Source organism: Anolis carolinensis, chromosome 2 (assembly GCF_035594765.1).
Source record: "Anolis carolinensis isolate JA03-04 chromosome 2, rAnoCar3.1.pri, whole genome shotgun sequence".
Lineage (NCBI taxonomy): Eukaryota > Metazoa > Chordata > Lepidosauria > Squamata > Dactyloidae > Anolis > Anolis carolinensis.
Genome location: NC_085842.1, coordinates 178,480,801 through 178,495,106, shown reverse-complemented (window position 1 = coordinate 178,495,106; position 14,306 = coordinate 178,480,801). Strand labels below are relative to the sequence as shown.

The window sequence follows — 14,306 nt, the reverse complement described above, 5'->3', positions numbered from 1 at the left end:
CTCAGTGCTTTAACACGCTGCACCACCGAGGGCTCCTAAAATCTGGTTACTAGTATTAAAAAACACAAGACTCAAGACAGTAAATAAATAACACCACTCAGAAAAGGGGAATTCCAGACAGCCAACAATCAAGTGCCAGTTAACACTTCCCACATGAAGGTGCCCTCAGGCAACCACAACCAGGCTTTACAACTGCCAAGCTACCCGTTGCTAATCAAGCTGGCTAATTTCAACACACATACTTTTTTCAAACAGACAAGAGTTCTTTCTCCCACCCTGGTAATTACACACACACACACACATACATACACACATATACACACATATACATACATACATACACACACACAAATACACACACACATACCACTTGCCTCATTTCCAACAAACCTCTCTGAGGATGCCTGCCACAGATGCAGGTGAAACGTCAAGAGAGAATGCTACTGGAACATGGCCATACAGCCCAGAAAACTCACAGCAACATACAATCAAGTATTTATTTTTTTTGAATAACTATTGTAGATACCAGATTAGAGGTATTATAGATTAGAGGTATTGTGGGTCATAGCTCTTGATTTTTAGATATTCCAATTTAAAGTGAAAATGCATGTATAAGAGATCTTTCAAAATGTTTGCTCTTCTCCAATTTGTTTTGTAGAAGCAGTTGAGAGACTGCAGAGCAAAATATAATTTTTTTTGCAAATTATGGCCAATTTTCTGTTCTGATATCAGATAGGTTGATTTGGTGATTATGCTGTGGCAGCTTCTTATGTCAAGAAAATGTGAGCCCAGTAAAACTATAGTTCCATGTTCCATGAACTTCCATGTTCATTTCCCTCCCACAGATTCTTCAGTCTTTACTCTGCAGCATAACTCAAATATTCTGTAAAGTTTTTTTTAACAAAAAGAAGTTTTTCCCTTCATAGCTGCACTGTCATAAAGTGGGACCTCCAGATTGTAGAGTCCCAATTTTGTTGCTCAATCTGCCCTTAACAGTACAACCAGCAACGGTTTTTAGAGAGCTTTGTATTGTTTCACTCTTTAAGTTTGCTTTTCCCAAGTTGCCATAAGGTGTGCCCACATCATTGTAATTAACAATTGTACTTTTTCTTCTCAAATTATTTTGTATTTGGTGCTACCATAAAGAGTTTATATCCCCAAAACTTCTAAGGCACACTTCCCTGACAAAAACAGCAAAAATATCAAAAAACTTTTATAGATCAATGATCTAGTTAGAAGGAATGTATTCTAAATTGTCTGATCTATTCTCATCTGTTTCCTAGATTTCAGTGTATTTAGCCCAGAGCAAGCTGGAGAGGAAATGGACACCACATCGATTGATGAATTAGAGCAAAGCTTACTCATGCTGTCTGGGACAAAATCTACTGTACTGAGCAATAAATCCCTTTGGAAAAAGCAGGTCCTTACAATGGCAAAGGTTCATTTCCTTAACTTGAAACGTGAAATTAAGTCAGTGACAGCTGTGTAAGTATATCATATTTGTGTTTATTCTAAACAAAATATTAGAAATCAGTTTACTACAGTAAGGCAGAGGAAAACATATAATACTTTATTTTATAGTCTGAGTAGTCAAAATATTTATATTTGCAATGTAGACATTGCAACCACTAGAGCTGCTATCTTTCAATATACCTTAAATTTTAACTGAATCTGTATATTTACAGATCGGTTTTTTAAAAAGACTGTTCAAGGTAGTTAGTTCAACAATGACCCAAAGGACAGAACGGAAATGGTCTTTCATATGAAATTTATACCAGTTTTTCTAATGCTTTTTCTTTTCTTTCAGGTTCTTGCTATTCACAATATTTCTTGTTATGCAGATTTCTATGTTTATTATACATAATTACTTCAAAAATGCTGTGGTTCCTATAAAACTCTCCCCAGACCTATATTTTCTTAAACCCAATGAAACACATCATAAGTACAAAACTAATCTCCTTGTTCAAAATGCCACTGGTAAGTAGCAAAATGGCAAGTATATTTTAAGTACAATGTATCAGTTTTATTTATTGTAGTTTCTCACATTTCCTAATTTATGACATGTAATATACAGAGGGCATAAATTGAAAGTATATTCTGTATGCACACAGGTTGAGAAATGGTCAGGCTTATATGTGGCCAATACATCAAAGATAACTCAGTAAAATCAGATCCATTAAGTTGGTCCAGGAGTTTCCAATGACTTCTATTTTAATTTATGGTGCCCATATTTTTGGCAAATAAATATTCCAAGTGAAAATTAGAGTGAAATAAATGATAGAACTATTATATGAATGCAATCCAGTATACAATGTATATGTTCCAGGATGTTATTGGGCTTTCTGTTTATCAGGGGCCTCCATTTCAATTCGTTTCAGATAGCAGATCCTGTCTGATCTTGATAGTTAAGCAAAGTCAGCCCTGGTTAGTACTAATACCTGGAGCTGAAGGCTATATTTCAGAACCACCTCTGAGAATTCTTTCCTTAGGAAAACCCTACAAAATCCACAGAGTTCCCATAAGTCAGCAGGCCACTTGAGGAACATACACATATGCACAAACACACAGGGTTTATATTTATAGAGTTTCCTCTGACTTAGGAGATAAAAAACTTTTTCTTGCATTTTGATGTGTTTTATGTGCACTAAGATGCATTTGAATGCGAGGAGTCTCATTTTATGATTCTCACATGCCATTTTCTCACTTTCTTAATGTAGAAGCCAACATTGATGATATCATCAGCTCTCTTAGGAACCAGAACATACTGACAGAGATAGTCAATGGCAGTGATTATGGATCAGCTGATTCCCTGAGTACAGTATTAAATAGCAGTGGTTATGTGTCATATGCTCCACACAGTGCAGCACTGAAAGTGTTAAACATAGACAAGGTAAGAAGAGATATTTATGTTCTGGAAATATAAAGAGCCCCTACAAACTGTTTTCCATGTAGTTTGGTTAGATATGTGTGGTGGTAGAGCATCCCAATGAAGTATATATAGACTGACATTATTAGGAGTTAAGAAGATAAAGCACACAAGGTTTTGTGTATCTGGAAAAACCTTCTGAAATAAGAATGTCTTGACATGTTGGATTAAGGACACCAAAGAAGAGGCTGAGAAAATCTATTCAGGAAGATATTCTTCACATAGCTAGCAGAATGACCAACCCATGCAAAAGTATGCCCCAATATATCAGGTACTGTGAACAATAGTAAAAATAAGGTCATAGGAACGGGAGCATACATGCACAGTATATATGGCAACAGACAATCTCTAAGATGGTAGCTTCTTTCCAAAAGACAGAAAACATTTTTGCTAGTGACAAAAAAAATGTGGTTTCTTGTTTTGATATGCAAGAATGAAAGAAGCAAGATTTTTTTATCTCTACACCAGCCCTTTTCTTTTCCTCTAGTCCATTTCTCACTCTACTAAAAGAAGCTGTGCTTATACCACTACTGCTGTCAGTATGACACTTAGCAACTTTAGTCATCTTTTTACAGTTAGTTGGTTTTCGTAGAGTTTCCCAAAATAAGAGACGTCACTGCTTGAAAGAAACACGGGGAGTACTGTCTATTATAGACTACTTTTAGAGTTATTAACCATAAACAAACACGCAATTGTGTTCCATTATTTATTCTCCGTGTTATGACAGGCATTTTAATATCTAATTTAGTAAGCTATGAAAGATATTTGTACTTTAGGAAAAGCTGTGTGCCTGATGCCCTATGAATATTTGCTATTTTACAGGACTTTCAGAATTTTTTTATTCTGGAAGCTAATTTTTGAAATATCATTTATTCTTACAGAGCTATGTTTTTACAGCTGCTTTTAACCGCACAATGGTCCATTCTTTACCTATTATGATGAATATCATTAGCAACCTGTATCTGCACAGTTTAAATGTGACTGAAAGTATCCATGTCTGGAGTAACCCTTTTTTTCAAGTAAGTAGAATATAAAGCCCAAATGATGAGAAACTGAATTAGGGAAGATTCTGAGATTGTATTAGTTTTCAGTGCATATACAGTGTTCCTTCACTTATCGCTGGGGTTAGGTTCCAGGACCACCTGCAATAAGTGAAAATCTGCAAAGTAGTGACACTATATTTATTTCAATATTTATACATTATTTTAGTAGTTATACACTATTTTAAGTCTTTATCAACCAATTGTGTGTTGATAAATTGCCTCCTCCTCCCGTTGCCGCTTGGGCTCATTTCTCTCCCTTTGGCTTCTCCTTCCTTAGGCTGTAAATTGTAAATTTTTATGCTTTATAATAGTCTTTTAGAGTTTATTGAAAAACCGCGAAACAGCAAATCCGCGAAAAGTGAACCGCGAAGTAGTGAGGGAACACTGTATACAAAATTATGACAAACTGAGGGGTCCTTTATTGTGACTGATAGAATTCTTGATAATCTCCCTATTTTTTGCATTCTCTTGAAGGCCAAAAATAGAGGAAAGGAAAAGAAACGACAGTTCTTGAGTCCATGATCAATCTCCATCCATGAGGGTCTATTCCCTCTATGTCAATTTTATTTCATTGATTTTTTTCCTCCGCAATAGTCAAAGGTAAAGGTTTTCCCCTGACATTAAGTCTAGTCATGTCCGACTCGGGGGGGGGGGGTGCTCATCCTCATTTCCAAGCTGAAGAGCCAGCATTGTCCATAGATGCCTCCAAGGTAATGTGGCTGGCATGACTGCATGGAACACCGTTACCTTCCCGTCAGAGGATCTATTCACATTTGCATGTTTTCGAACTGCTAGGTTGCCAGAAGCTGGGGCCAACAGCTGAAGCTCACCCCACTCCCCAGATTCAAACCACCTACCTTTCGGTCAACAAGTTCAGCAGCTCAGCGGTTTAATCCTCTGCGCCACCAGGGGGCTCTTACCTCCATAGTAGTTAAAGAAAATGGATTAATGAATATTTTCAAATGATGAATTAATTTTAAATCATAATGGTAACATATTTAAATACCCACCCACCCCTAATTATTTCTAAAATCTATGTAAGTGGACTTTTCTTATGTAAGACTATGGAAAGTACCATGTCTTGGTTTCCATTTCTGAGATCTCTGTATTGAAATTAATACAATGTGTCCATACTGTGGAGAACTCATAAAAGCAAAATAATTTTATTTGTTTTGCTCATACTCAACAAACAACAACATACTGATAGTTTCTTCTGTTTTTTAACTTGTGTTTATTTGTCTGCTCTTAAAACTGGCAGAATCAAAGAGGTTTTCCTTAAAGTTTCATTTGTAAGAAAAATATTATTTTGAAAAGTAAGTTCAGATTGTAAGTATATTCTGAATAGCTGTACCTTAATATGTCAAACATGATAATTTTATACAAAACCAAGTCATATACAATGCATTGTGTGGATTTAATGTAACAAAGTGATTTTCAATATGTCAAGAATACTAATTTTGCATCTTCCTCAGACATCTACTGTTTATAAAATATCGGGAAAATAGTTTTTGTGTGGTTTCAAAATACTCATCAACTTTATATCTCAAGTTCAGGTTGGTTTTGTGTGGGACGTTTTTATTTTCTCATATTAAAATTTATAATTTTTCAGGAAATTACAGATATAGTCTTCACATTAGTACTATACATTGAAGCTCTGTTACTAGGAGTCATTGTAACTGGGATGCCACCATATTTTGCTATGGAGAATGCAGAGAATCATAAGGTAATGTATCAAATCATAACATTTGAAGAGCAACTCAAAGTGGCAATAGTGGATCACCACAACTGTTTCTCTGCCCAATTTGTGTCATTTGGACTAGTGTAGAAAGAAAGTTCTTTCCTTCATGACATGTATTAGCTGATCTCATCCATAACGGTGAAGCAAGTCATTACCAATTTGTAAATTATGCCTGAGTGTTTTCTGTAAATCTCAAACAAATAATCACTATGTCTTCAAATTTGTTACTGCCTGTATCTTAAAGCTAATCAATCTGTGCTTAAAGTCCTGTACTATTTATGAGCCTATGTTCTAAACAGATGCACAGGATTGTTTTTAATATTGTGCAGTTGTTAGAATATAACAGATACTGATATTTTATATACAGTATCTGTAGTCCCATTAGAAACAAGGAAGCATTTGCAAAGTGTATGTCATGAACGCACATATGTGCCTTCAAGTCACCACTTGGCTTATGGCGATTCCATGAATTTCATATGGTTTTCTTAGGCAAGGGCTACTTAGAGGTGGTTTTGCAAGTCCCTTCCTCTAAAATATCTAGTATTCATTGGTGGTTTCCCACCCTGCTTAGCTTCTATGATCAGATGAGCTCTGGTGCCTATAAGATCATAGCATGTTTACCATTTTGGCAGAAATATTGTTGTAGCCAGTTGACCTATTTGGTAGGCCTTTGGTACATTGAGGGAAAATGCTTCCAAATGCCATTTGAGCTGCAACTATGGCTTCCACAATAGTTCTGAGGCTTTTCTGGAAGTTTCCAATCAATCTGAAAGTGTAATGATTCCTCCATTACAAAGAATACATTTTTGTCCTTCCATTTTAGCCACTGAGTCTTGTGCAAGAGCCTTTTTAAGTAATCTGAGCCCAGAGGTTTGGTTTATATTATTTTGTACACAAAAATCCCTGTTGGATAATTTCGTTGTAATTTATAGTAGGAATGTGTCATTTTGCACCCTTCTTCTCCAAGAAATATTTAATAATAATAATAATAATAATAATAATAATAATAATAATAATAATAACAACTTTATTTTTATACCCCGCCCCATCTCCCCGGAAGGACTCGGAACGGCTTACATGGGGCCATGCCTGACATAAAAATACAATAACAGCGATAAAACAATAAAAACAATTTCTCACATCGATAAGACATCAATGTCAGTAAAACAGTCATAAAAATCAATATACTGCATAAAATATTAAAAACTGGAGGCTAAAACAGATCTGGGCCAAAGTGCAGAAAGACCTCACATGGGAGAGGTAGTTTCATGGCTAAAATAATCAATAAAGTGCAAGTAATTATGGCCAGGCATCCTATTGTTGAGTGGGCAGATGAATCAACCTACAAAGATTAATCCTCGAAGGCCTTTTGGAAGAGCCAGGTTTTTAGGCTCTTCCGGAAGGAGAGTAGGGTAGGGGCCTTTAATCTGTCTATTTCTGTTTCAATCACCTGAAAAGAGAAAAATGTCAAGTTTGTTGTGTATACAGTATCTGTAATTGGCATGGATTTGAATTTTCTGATTTTGCCATTTTGCAGATCAAAGCCTACACTCAGTTGAAGATTTCGGGCCTTTATCCTTCTGCTTACTGGTGTGGACAGGCACTAGTGGACATTCCATTGTTTTACTTTATTCTTCTCCTTATGATAGGAAGTTTGTTTGTATTCCATTATGGAGTTTACCTTTTTCCTGAGAAGTTTCTTGCTGTGGTAAGTCTTTTGTAATTTTAAATAGATTTCCTGTTGCTCTCCTTCCTTTTATTGTTAATGTATTTGGATTTTAATCCTCTCTCTCCCCAGAATTGCAGGTTACAGAAGAATAAAATAGGAATTTTCACTTCATTCCCAATCTTAACTCTACATCAGTAGAAGAAGTCCAGGTCATAGTCCTTAGAGTATTTATCCAAAATGTAATTTTTGATATCATTTTGGTGATAATAATTTTTTCACCATTAAAACAAGAGTTATATGGGTTTTATAACTCCATCTTAAAATAAATTCAAAAGGCAGAGAGCTATTTGATTATGATTTTTAGAACCTGGGAGTTTTATGTTTTACTGAACATGTAATAGTGTGTAATAATATTTGGACAGACTGGTGGGAGGGTATGAGATTTGGTCATGGTTTCCAGGGTTTGAAAAGGTGATGTTTTCTCATAGTTTAGGTGATTGTATTATTACTGGTTACATATAAGAAATTATCCCCTTACATTACACTACGTAAAAAATGTTGAAACGTTTGCTGTTACTGGTTTGAAAGTGTTATTTCTTGTTTAATTGTGCAGTTCTTACTTTGAAAGTATTTTTTTTTACTCCAGAAACTTCATTTTTGTGGCTGCCACAAACTTTATTTATATTCCGCCCTATCTCTGGTGACAATTATCCCTTAAGAACTCAGCCTTAGTGGAGCCTTCTATTGATCCTGCTTTGAGACAGCATTACAACTGTCTAGTAATATTAGTTTTTCTGGTAAAAAGTCCCCAAATATATTATTTCTATAATCAGTCTGGGAAAAGTTACCACCATTAGCATTAAAGAGAATTACTGAAGATGGGGGTTTATTAGGTATTTCCTTAGATAAAATATATAAAAAAACACTTGTTACTTAATCACTAGAGGTATTTAGTGATTAAATACCACAATATCAAGTCCACAATTGGTGGATCCTTAAAGTATTCCTGAGAAATATCCCTTCTGACTCCTTGTGATATCAAAGGGGAGAGCTGATGAGATATGCTTAAAGTGTCTAATAATAATAATAATAATAATAATAATAATAATAATAATAATAATAATCCTCAAGCTGAAAAAGATTCTAGTGGCAAAAACTTCTCTGAAAATGCATGTAAACTTACCCCAACCAAGAAGATCCAGCCAGTCCATCCTCCAGGAAATAATGCCCGGCTGCTCACTGGAGGGAAGGGTATTAGAAGCAAAGCTGAAGTACTTTGGCCACATCATGAGAAGACAGGATACCTCGGAGAAGATAAAGATGTGGGGAAAATGGAAGTAAAAAGGAAGAGAGGCTGACCAAGGGCAAGATGGATGGATGCTATCCTTGAAGTGACTGGCTTGACCTTGAAGGATCTGGGGGTGGTGACAGCCGACAGGAAGCTCTGGCGTGGGTTGGTCCATGAGTCACAAAGAGTCGGAAACGACTTAATGAATAAACAACAACAAACCTACCCCATGGGAAGAAAACCACTGAATTGATTTTTCCATGCAAGAATTAAATAAATGAGGACATCCATTCCTGATCTTAAACAAAGCACATGACATGATTAACAGAAACTAAGTGTATCTTCAGTGGGGCAGTAACCATAACAGGTACATGTCAGCATTACAAGCAGTAACCAATGTCATTGTTTTTCCTGCAGGTTTTTTGCCTTATTGGCTATGTACCATCAGTAGTTCTGTTCAATTACGTTGTCTCTTTCACCTTCAACACGATACAGAACACAAAAGAATTTTGGTCATTTGTTTTTTCAGTGGTAAGTTATAATATCAATTATATGATTAGCAATGGTTATATGAAGAAATATTTTTCCATTATATTTCTCTTCACAGTTTGGATGGCTCATTTTTACAAACACATAGCCTCTATTCAGGCATTCCACATACTTCTACTAAATGCATTAAAGGACTAGTGTTCCTTCATCGGGTTGGGAAACCCATGGATGACTCCAAATCACAATTGTTTATTTTGATTTCTTTTCTTTTTCAGGCAGCCTTGGTTTGTTCAATTGTCATTGAAATAGCTTTCTTTATGTGGCACTATACAGCAGCTGCTATTCTTCATACCTGTTTTTCTATCTTTGTTCCAATTTATCCTCTTATTGGATGTCTGATTTCTTTTATAAAGGTAGGTTTGCACATATCTGAAAAGTGGATAGATTTTGTATGTCGTCTCTGTTGCAGGGGTGGGTGGGAGAGTTCAAATATTTTAGCAAAGTTCTTATTACTCTGGCATATGTGGCAGTGCCATGAAGCAAAAGCTGGCAGCAGCACCAGCCACAAAGAAAAGGAGAAATATCCTGTGTCAGCAATTGAAGAAATAGGCATCTGGTTCTGAGTGTCTTGTCCTTTAGAGCATTGCTTCTTAAACTATGTGTCTCAACTCCAAATGGGGTCCCGTTAGACCAGTCTTGGACTCATGAAGAAATGGGATATTTTCGACATTTACATGAATCTCTTAGTAACAACATGCAGTGTTCACAGAGAATTCTGCAGAATATGCTTCAGCTGTACATAACAAAAAGAAAAGCTGGCTTATTCAGCAAACCCTGCAAATGCTGATTTATTTAAGTGTTTAATTTTACACTTGTTTTATATACCTGTTATGTAAAAATGCCATGGGCGGATTGGAGTCAAGAGTGGAAAAAGTTTAAGAGGCTCTGCTTTAGATGACTGACTTCAGATGAGGGTCAGATGCCTTCCAATCACCCTCATCTGGATGGTTTATGGCAATGGTTCTCAACCTGTGGGTCCCCAGGTATTTTGGCCTACAACTCCCAGAAACCCCAGTCAGTTTGCCAACTGTTAGGATCTCTGGGAGTTGAAGGTCAAAACATCTGGGGACCCAGAGGTTGAGAACCACTGGTTTATGAAACGGTTTATGAAATTGTCGTGGGAAAGGCAGTTTTTGTTCCTGTGTTATAAATGTCATTTCCTAATTGATTATGTCATAAAAACATGGAAAAGGTTTATTAAGCTGAAAAAACTTTGTGGTCTGCACAAAAGGTTAAAAATGGCATATGAAAGGATGAAAATGGCACATTGAAAGGTTCAAAATGGCAGCCACAAAAACAAAGTTTCTGAGTATAACAACTATTTTCAAAGTAAGTTCCGCACAATTAAATAGGAAATAACACTTTCAAACCAGGAACAGATTTTTCCCCCCAATTTAGCTACATAGCGTTTATTCAAGCCAATTGTCCCATTTGCCTTGACTCTAAGGAACTCTGTCCTAGAGCAGGCTTTCAAAGGCAGCTCAGAGCCAACCTCCTTCTTCTCCAAAACATGTTAGTGTGTACACCATCATCAGTTCATACATGATTTTTTCAAAGTGGAAAAAATCCTTCAACGATTTCCTTCATCTCCTCAGAGAAGCAGTATTGGCAAAGTCCAAATGTTTGTCTTCAAATTTGTAGGTTCACATGGAAAGGGTGGGGTGAAGTAAAGCTGCATAATCGAAATGGATGAGATGTTCCCTGTAAGTAGGGAGATGAGGTAAAATTATGTAGAAAACACATTCCCAAATGAGAATAACCCTATGGAAAGACTGGTAGATTGCTCAGAATAAAACACAAGGTACATCGAAAGCTCCTTTATATCAAAACATTGGTCCATGTAATTCAGTATAACATCGATTTGCCATCGGATGCCACCTGGAAGCACCTCCTGCTTTTTGACAACCCATTCCTTTGCCACTGAGCAGAACTACGTACTTTTCTCCTTTGCTCTCTCAAAACCCCACCCAATCAGAAATCAAAACTTCACTCAATCAGTCTTGATGTAAGCTGTTTTGTATGGTTTTCTTTGGGCATTGAATGGTTGCCATATGTTTGGAAACTGCCCTGAGTCCCTTTGGGGAGATAGGACGGTTTATAAATAAAGATGATTCTTCTTCTTCTTCTTCTTCTTCTTCTTCTTATTATTATTATTATTATTATTATTATTATTAAAAACCTTATCAAAAATTGGGGTAGATTATTGTTCAAAGCTTCGTGCTGCCATACTTCATTCGGAAGCTTTTTTCTCTCCCTTATCAGGGTTTGTAACCAAAATCAGTTATAAACAATCCTAAATAAACCAGCATCTTTAACTGCATTCACTTTGACTGTTACATGTTGTAGATGCATTTTTTTCAATTTTAGTGTGATAATCACCAGTGAGAAAAAGTGTAGAAATTAATTTTTATTGTTTTGTTAGATAGCCCGGAAGCTTGATCACAAGATGGAAAGAAATTCAGAAAGATTGTTGGTCTCAGTAGTAGCGGTAAGCATCATATTGACTGAAAGTAATGTCAAAGTGTTGTTCATATAAATCTGCATACATCTTTTTAAAGATTGACCATGTGCATTCTGGCAACAAAAGATAGTGTAGAAGTATTCTTAGGATGAATGGGAGGGCCAATCTATGTTAGACTCCTGAGTGACAGGAGCCCAATACTCTTTTTTGGCTTTATAGTTTTATGTAAAGATGGGATAATGGTTGGATTAAAATCATCACATAACTCAGTTGGTAGTCTTTGACCAAACACTCTTTCAGCTTGACCTAGCTCACTGCATTTTTAATGGTATAAAGTAAAGACATGGGGAACCATGTATACTTCCTTGAGTAAACTGGAGTAAAGGAGAGATATAATCATATGATGATTATAGTAAGTCACAAAGGTGTAGAGTTAAATTATCCTAATTCACCCTTTAGCTGTTGCAAAAGTCAAGATTCTGTACCAAACACACAATTACCAGGCTTCAGGAAAGAAAAAGTGAGATTGGGAGGCAGTTGGAGGGGTGATATAATAGTTATGCATTTGCCAATTGTAGGACTCAATCATGACTAATAAGCAAATGATAAAATGACATCAAACAATATTAAGACCGAGATAGAACAAGGAACTATTTTGTGCCTGTCTAAAGCAAAATCATGAAGGACCCCTCTTATCTTCACTTTGAAAGGAGTGTTAGAATAAGTGGGCTGCTAGCAAAATAGTCCTTTCCTTAGTGCCAAATAACTTACCTAACTCTAGCTTGCTAGACACAGGAAAGGGGCTCCAATCATGAAAGTAAAGCATTAAGAAGTTACAGTAGGAGGACAAATCTGTGATTCTATGATTCTATTAAATCCTTTAAGATTATCAGTCCCAAATTATCTAGGGGTTTGCATTTTAAAGTAATTGAAAAGCCTGTTGTGAGAAACTAGGAATACAGATTTTCCGTTCTGCTGCCAGATTGCATCTGTATATTTGTTTTACACTATGTCCTACTCATAAAGGTTTATAGTAATATATTTTCCTGGCAGTGTCATAGTATCATAACTATATAATTGGCATGATGCCATGTTTTCTAATAAGATAGGAGTTGCAAGCATTTATCTGCAGCATTGAGCCAATTTTCAGTCTTTTACAAATACAATTAGAAGAGCAGCAGAACTGCTTTAACATAATTAATATACCTTTCTTCTCTCCATTTTAGCCTTATTTACAATGTGTGATTTGGCTCTTTCTTCTGCGCTATCTTGAGGTGAAATGTGGAGGCAGATCAATGAGAGAAGACCCATTTTTCAGGTCAGTATGTTTGTACTGCTCTTTTAAACATTATGACTTTTAAACATCACTGTGGAACTCCCTCCCCAGTGACATTAGATCAGCCCCCCTCCCTCCTGGCATTCAGGAAACAGCTTAAAACTTGCCTGTGCAAGCAGGCATTTGATGGATGATACGCAAGCAGCTAAAGGAAACCATGGGATTTTTGCAGTGTTTAAATACCTTAATGTTTAATGTTTCAATGTTTTATGGTATGTTTGATGACTTCTATAGTTTGTAATGAGTTAATTTATGGTTATACGTGATTTCTATTAGACTTGTTTCTTTTATATAGATGTGAATTATTGAATCTTTGCCATTTACTATGTTGTGAACCGCTTTGAGTCTCCCTAGGGGTGAGAAAAGCAATATATAAATGAAATAAATAAAGAAATACTTCAAGGCAGAGTCACCAAAAATGAACTGCAACAAGACATTTGACACTTTTTGAGCAATATTAAGAATATTTGCAAAATTCCTTGCCCTTAGTTAGAAAATGTGTCTCAACACTCTGAGATACTCTGCAGAGAGTATAATCAAGGTGCCAAATGTTATATTTTCTTTCATTCCAGAGCTTTGTGAAATCTCACATTTTTTCATAGAAAGCTGCATATTTTACACAAACAAATTTTCTGTGCAAACCACTGAGGTTTGGTGCACAACTGAATTTTTCACTAGAATGCCCCCAAATTAAAAAAAAAATTGTAAGTATAAAAATCTCATCAGCTAATATAAAACTTTTGAAATTATTCTTACATACCAGAATAGAAAAACTAGGACCGGGAAAATGCTGAAAAATCAACTTGCAATTTGTTTCCTGTTCTCAAATTATGGCATTTCCTTAGCCTAAATTGGCCTGGATGAGGATGCGGTCAAATTGATCCCAACCTTCCAGATGGATCAAATTTAATATTTTATTTGTAAAAAATAATTACTTTGCTGAGACGTCTGGTTCTGCAAGCCAACCGTTGACTATACTGAAGTAATTTAATACACTTTGGTCCATGGATTAAATAGGTGTCTTTGCAGCATTCTGATATAGGTGTCTTTGCAGCATGCCGATAGTTAAGATTTTGTCAGCAAAATTGTTACTTTAAAAAGTTATATTTTTGGAGTACTAGTAGAGCCATATTAAATGTATGAGTTATGCTTTAAAATCCCTTATGACATGACAGCTTATTTTTGTGCATGATCCAAGGGTTGTGTCCTTTCTTTTGTTCCCCACTATAGCTCTCAGTTTTCCAACATCCTGGAGCAGATGTGTAAGGAGCACAGAAGATAGGAAAGGTTTCCACT

At 35.9% G+C, this 14,306-nt stretch overlaps 1 protein-coding gene across 3 annotated transcripts in view; it reads left to right on the top strand.

Annotated features, from left to right (window-relative positions):
- Nucleotides 1–14,306, top strand: part of abca5 (ATP binding cassette subfamily A member 5) — a 71,238-nt gene that overhangs the window by 37,343 nt on the left and 19,589 nt on the right. For all 3 annotated transcript variants that reach the window (XR_010003107.1, XM_008122005.3, XM_062971170.1), the window contains 10 exons: nucleotides 1,284–1,485; nucleotides 1,808–1,977; nucleotides 2,718–2,890; nucleotides 3,808–3,945; nucleotides 5,579–5,692; nucleotides 7,245–7,415; nucleotides 9,082–9,195; nucleotides 9,429–9,566; nucleotides 11,636–11,701; nucleotides 12,901–12,992. Coding sequence is in view for 2 of the 3 variants with exons in the window: in XM_008122005.3 (XP_008120212.1) it covers nucleotides 1,284–1,485; nucleotides 1,808–1,977; nucleotides 2,718–2,890; nucleotides 3,808–3,945; nucleotides 5,579–5,692; nucleotides 7,245–7,415; nucleotides 9,082–9,195; nucleotides 9,429–9,566; nucleotides 11,636–11,701; nucleotides 12,901–12,992 (1,378 nt within the window). In the remaining variant the exon portion in view is untranslated. The remainder of the gene's footprint in view (nucleotides 1–1,283; nucleotides 1,486–1,807; nucleotides 1,978–2,717; nucleotides 2,891–3,807; nucleotides 3,946–5,578; nucleotides 5,693–7,244; nucleotides 7,416–9,081; nucleotides 9,196–9,428; nucleotides 9,567–11,635; nucleotides 11,702–12,900; nucleotides 12,993–14,306) is intronic.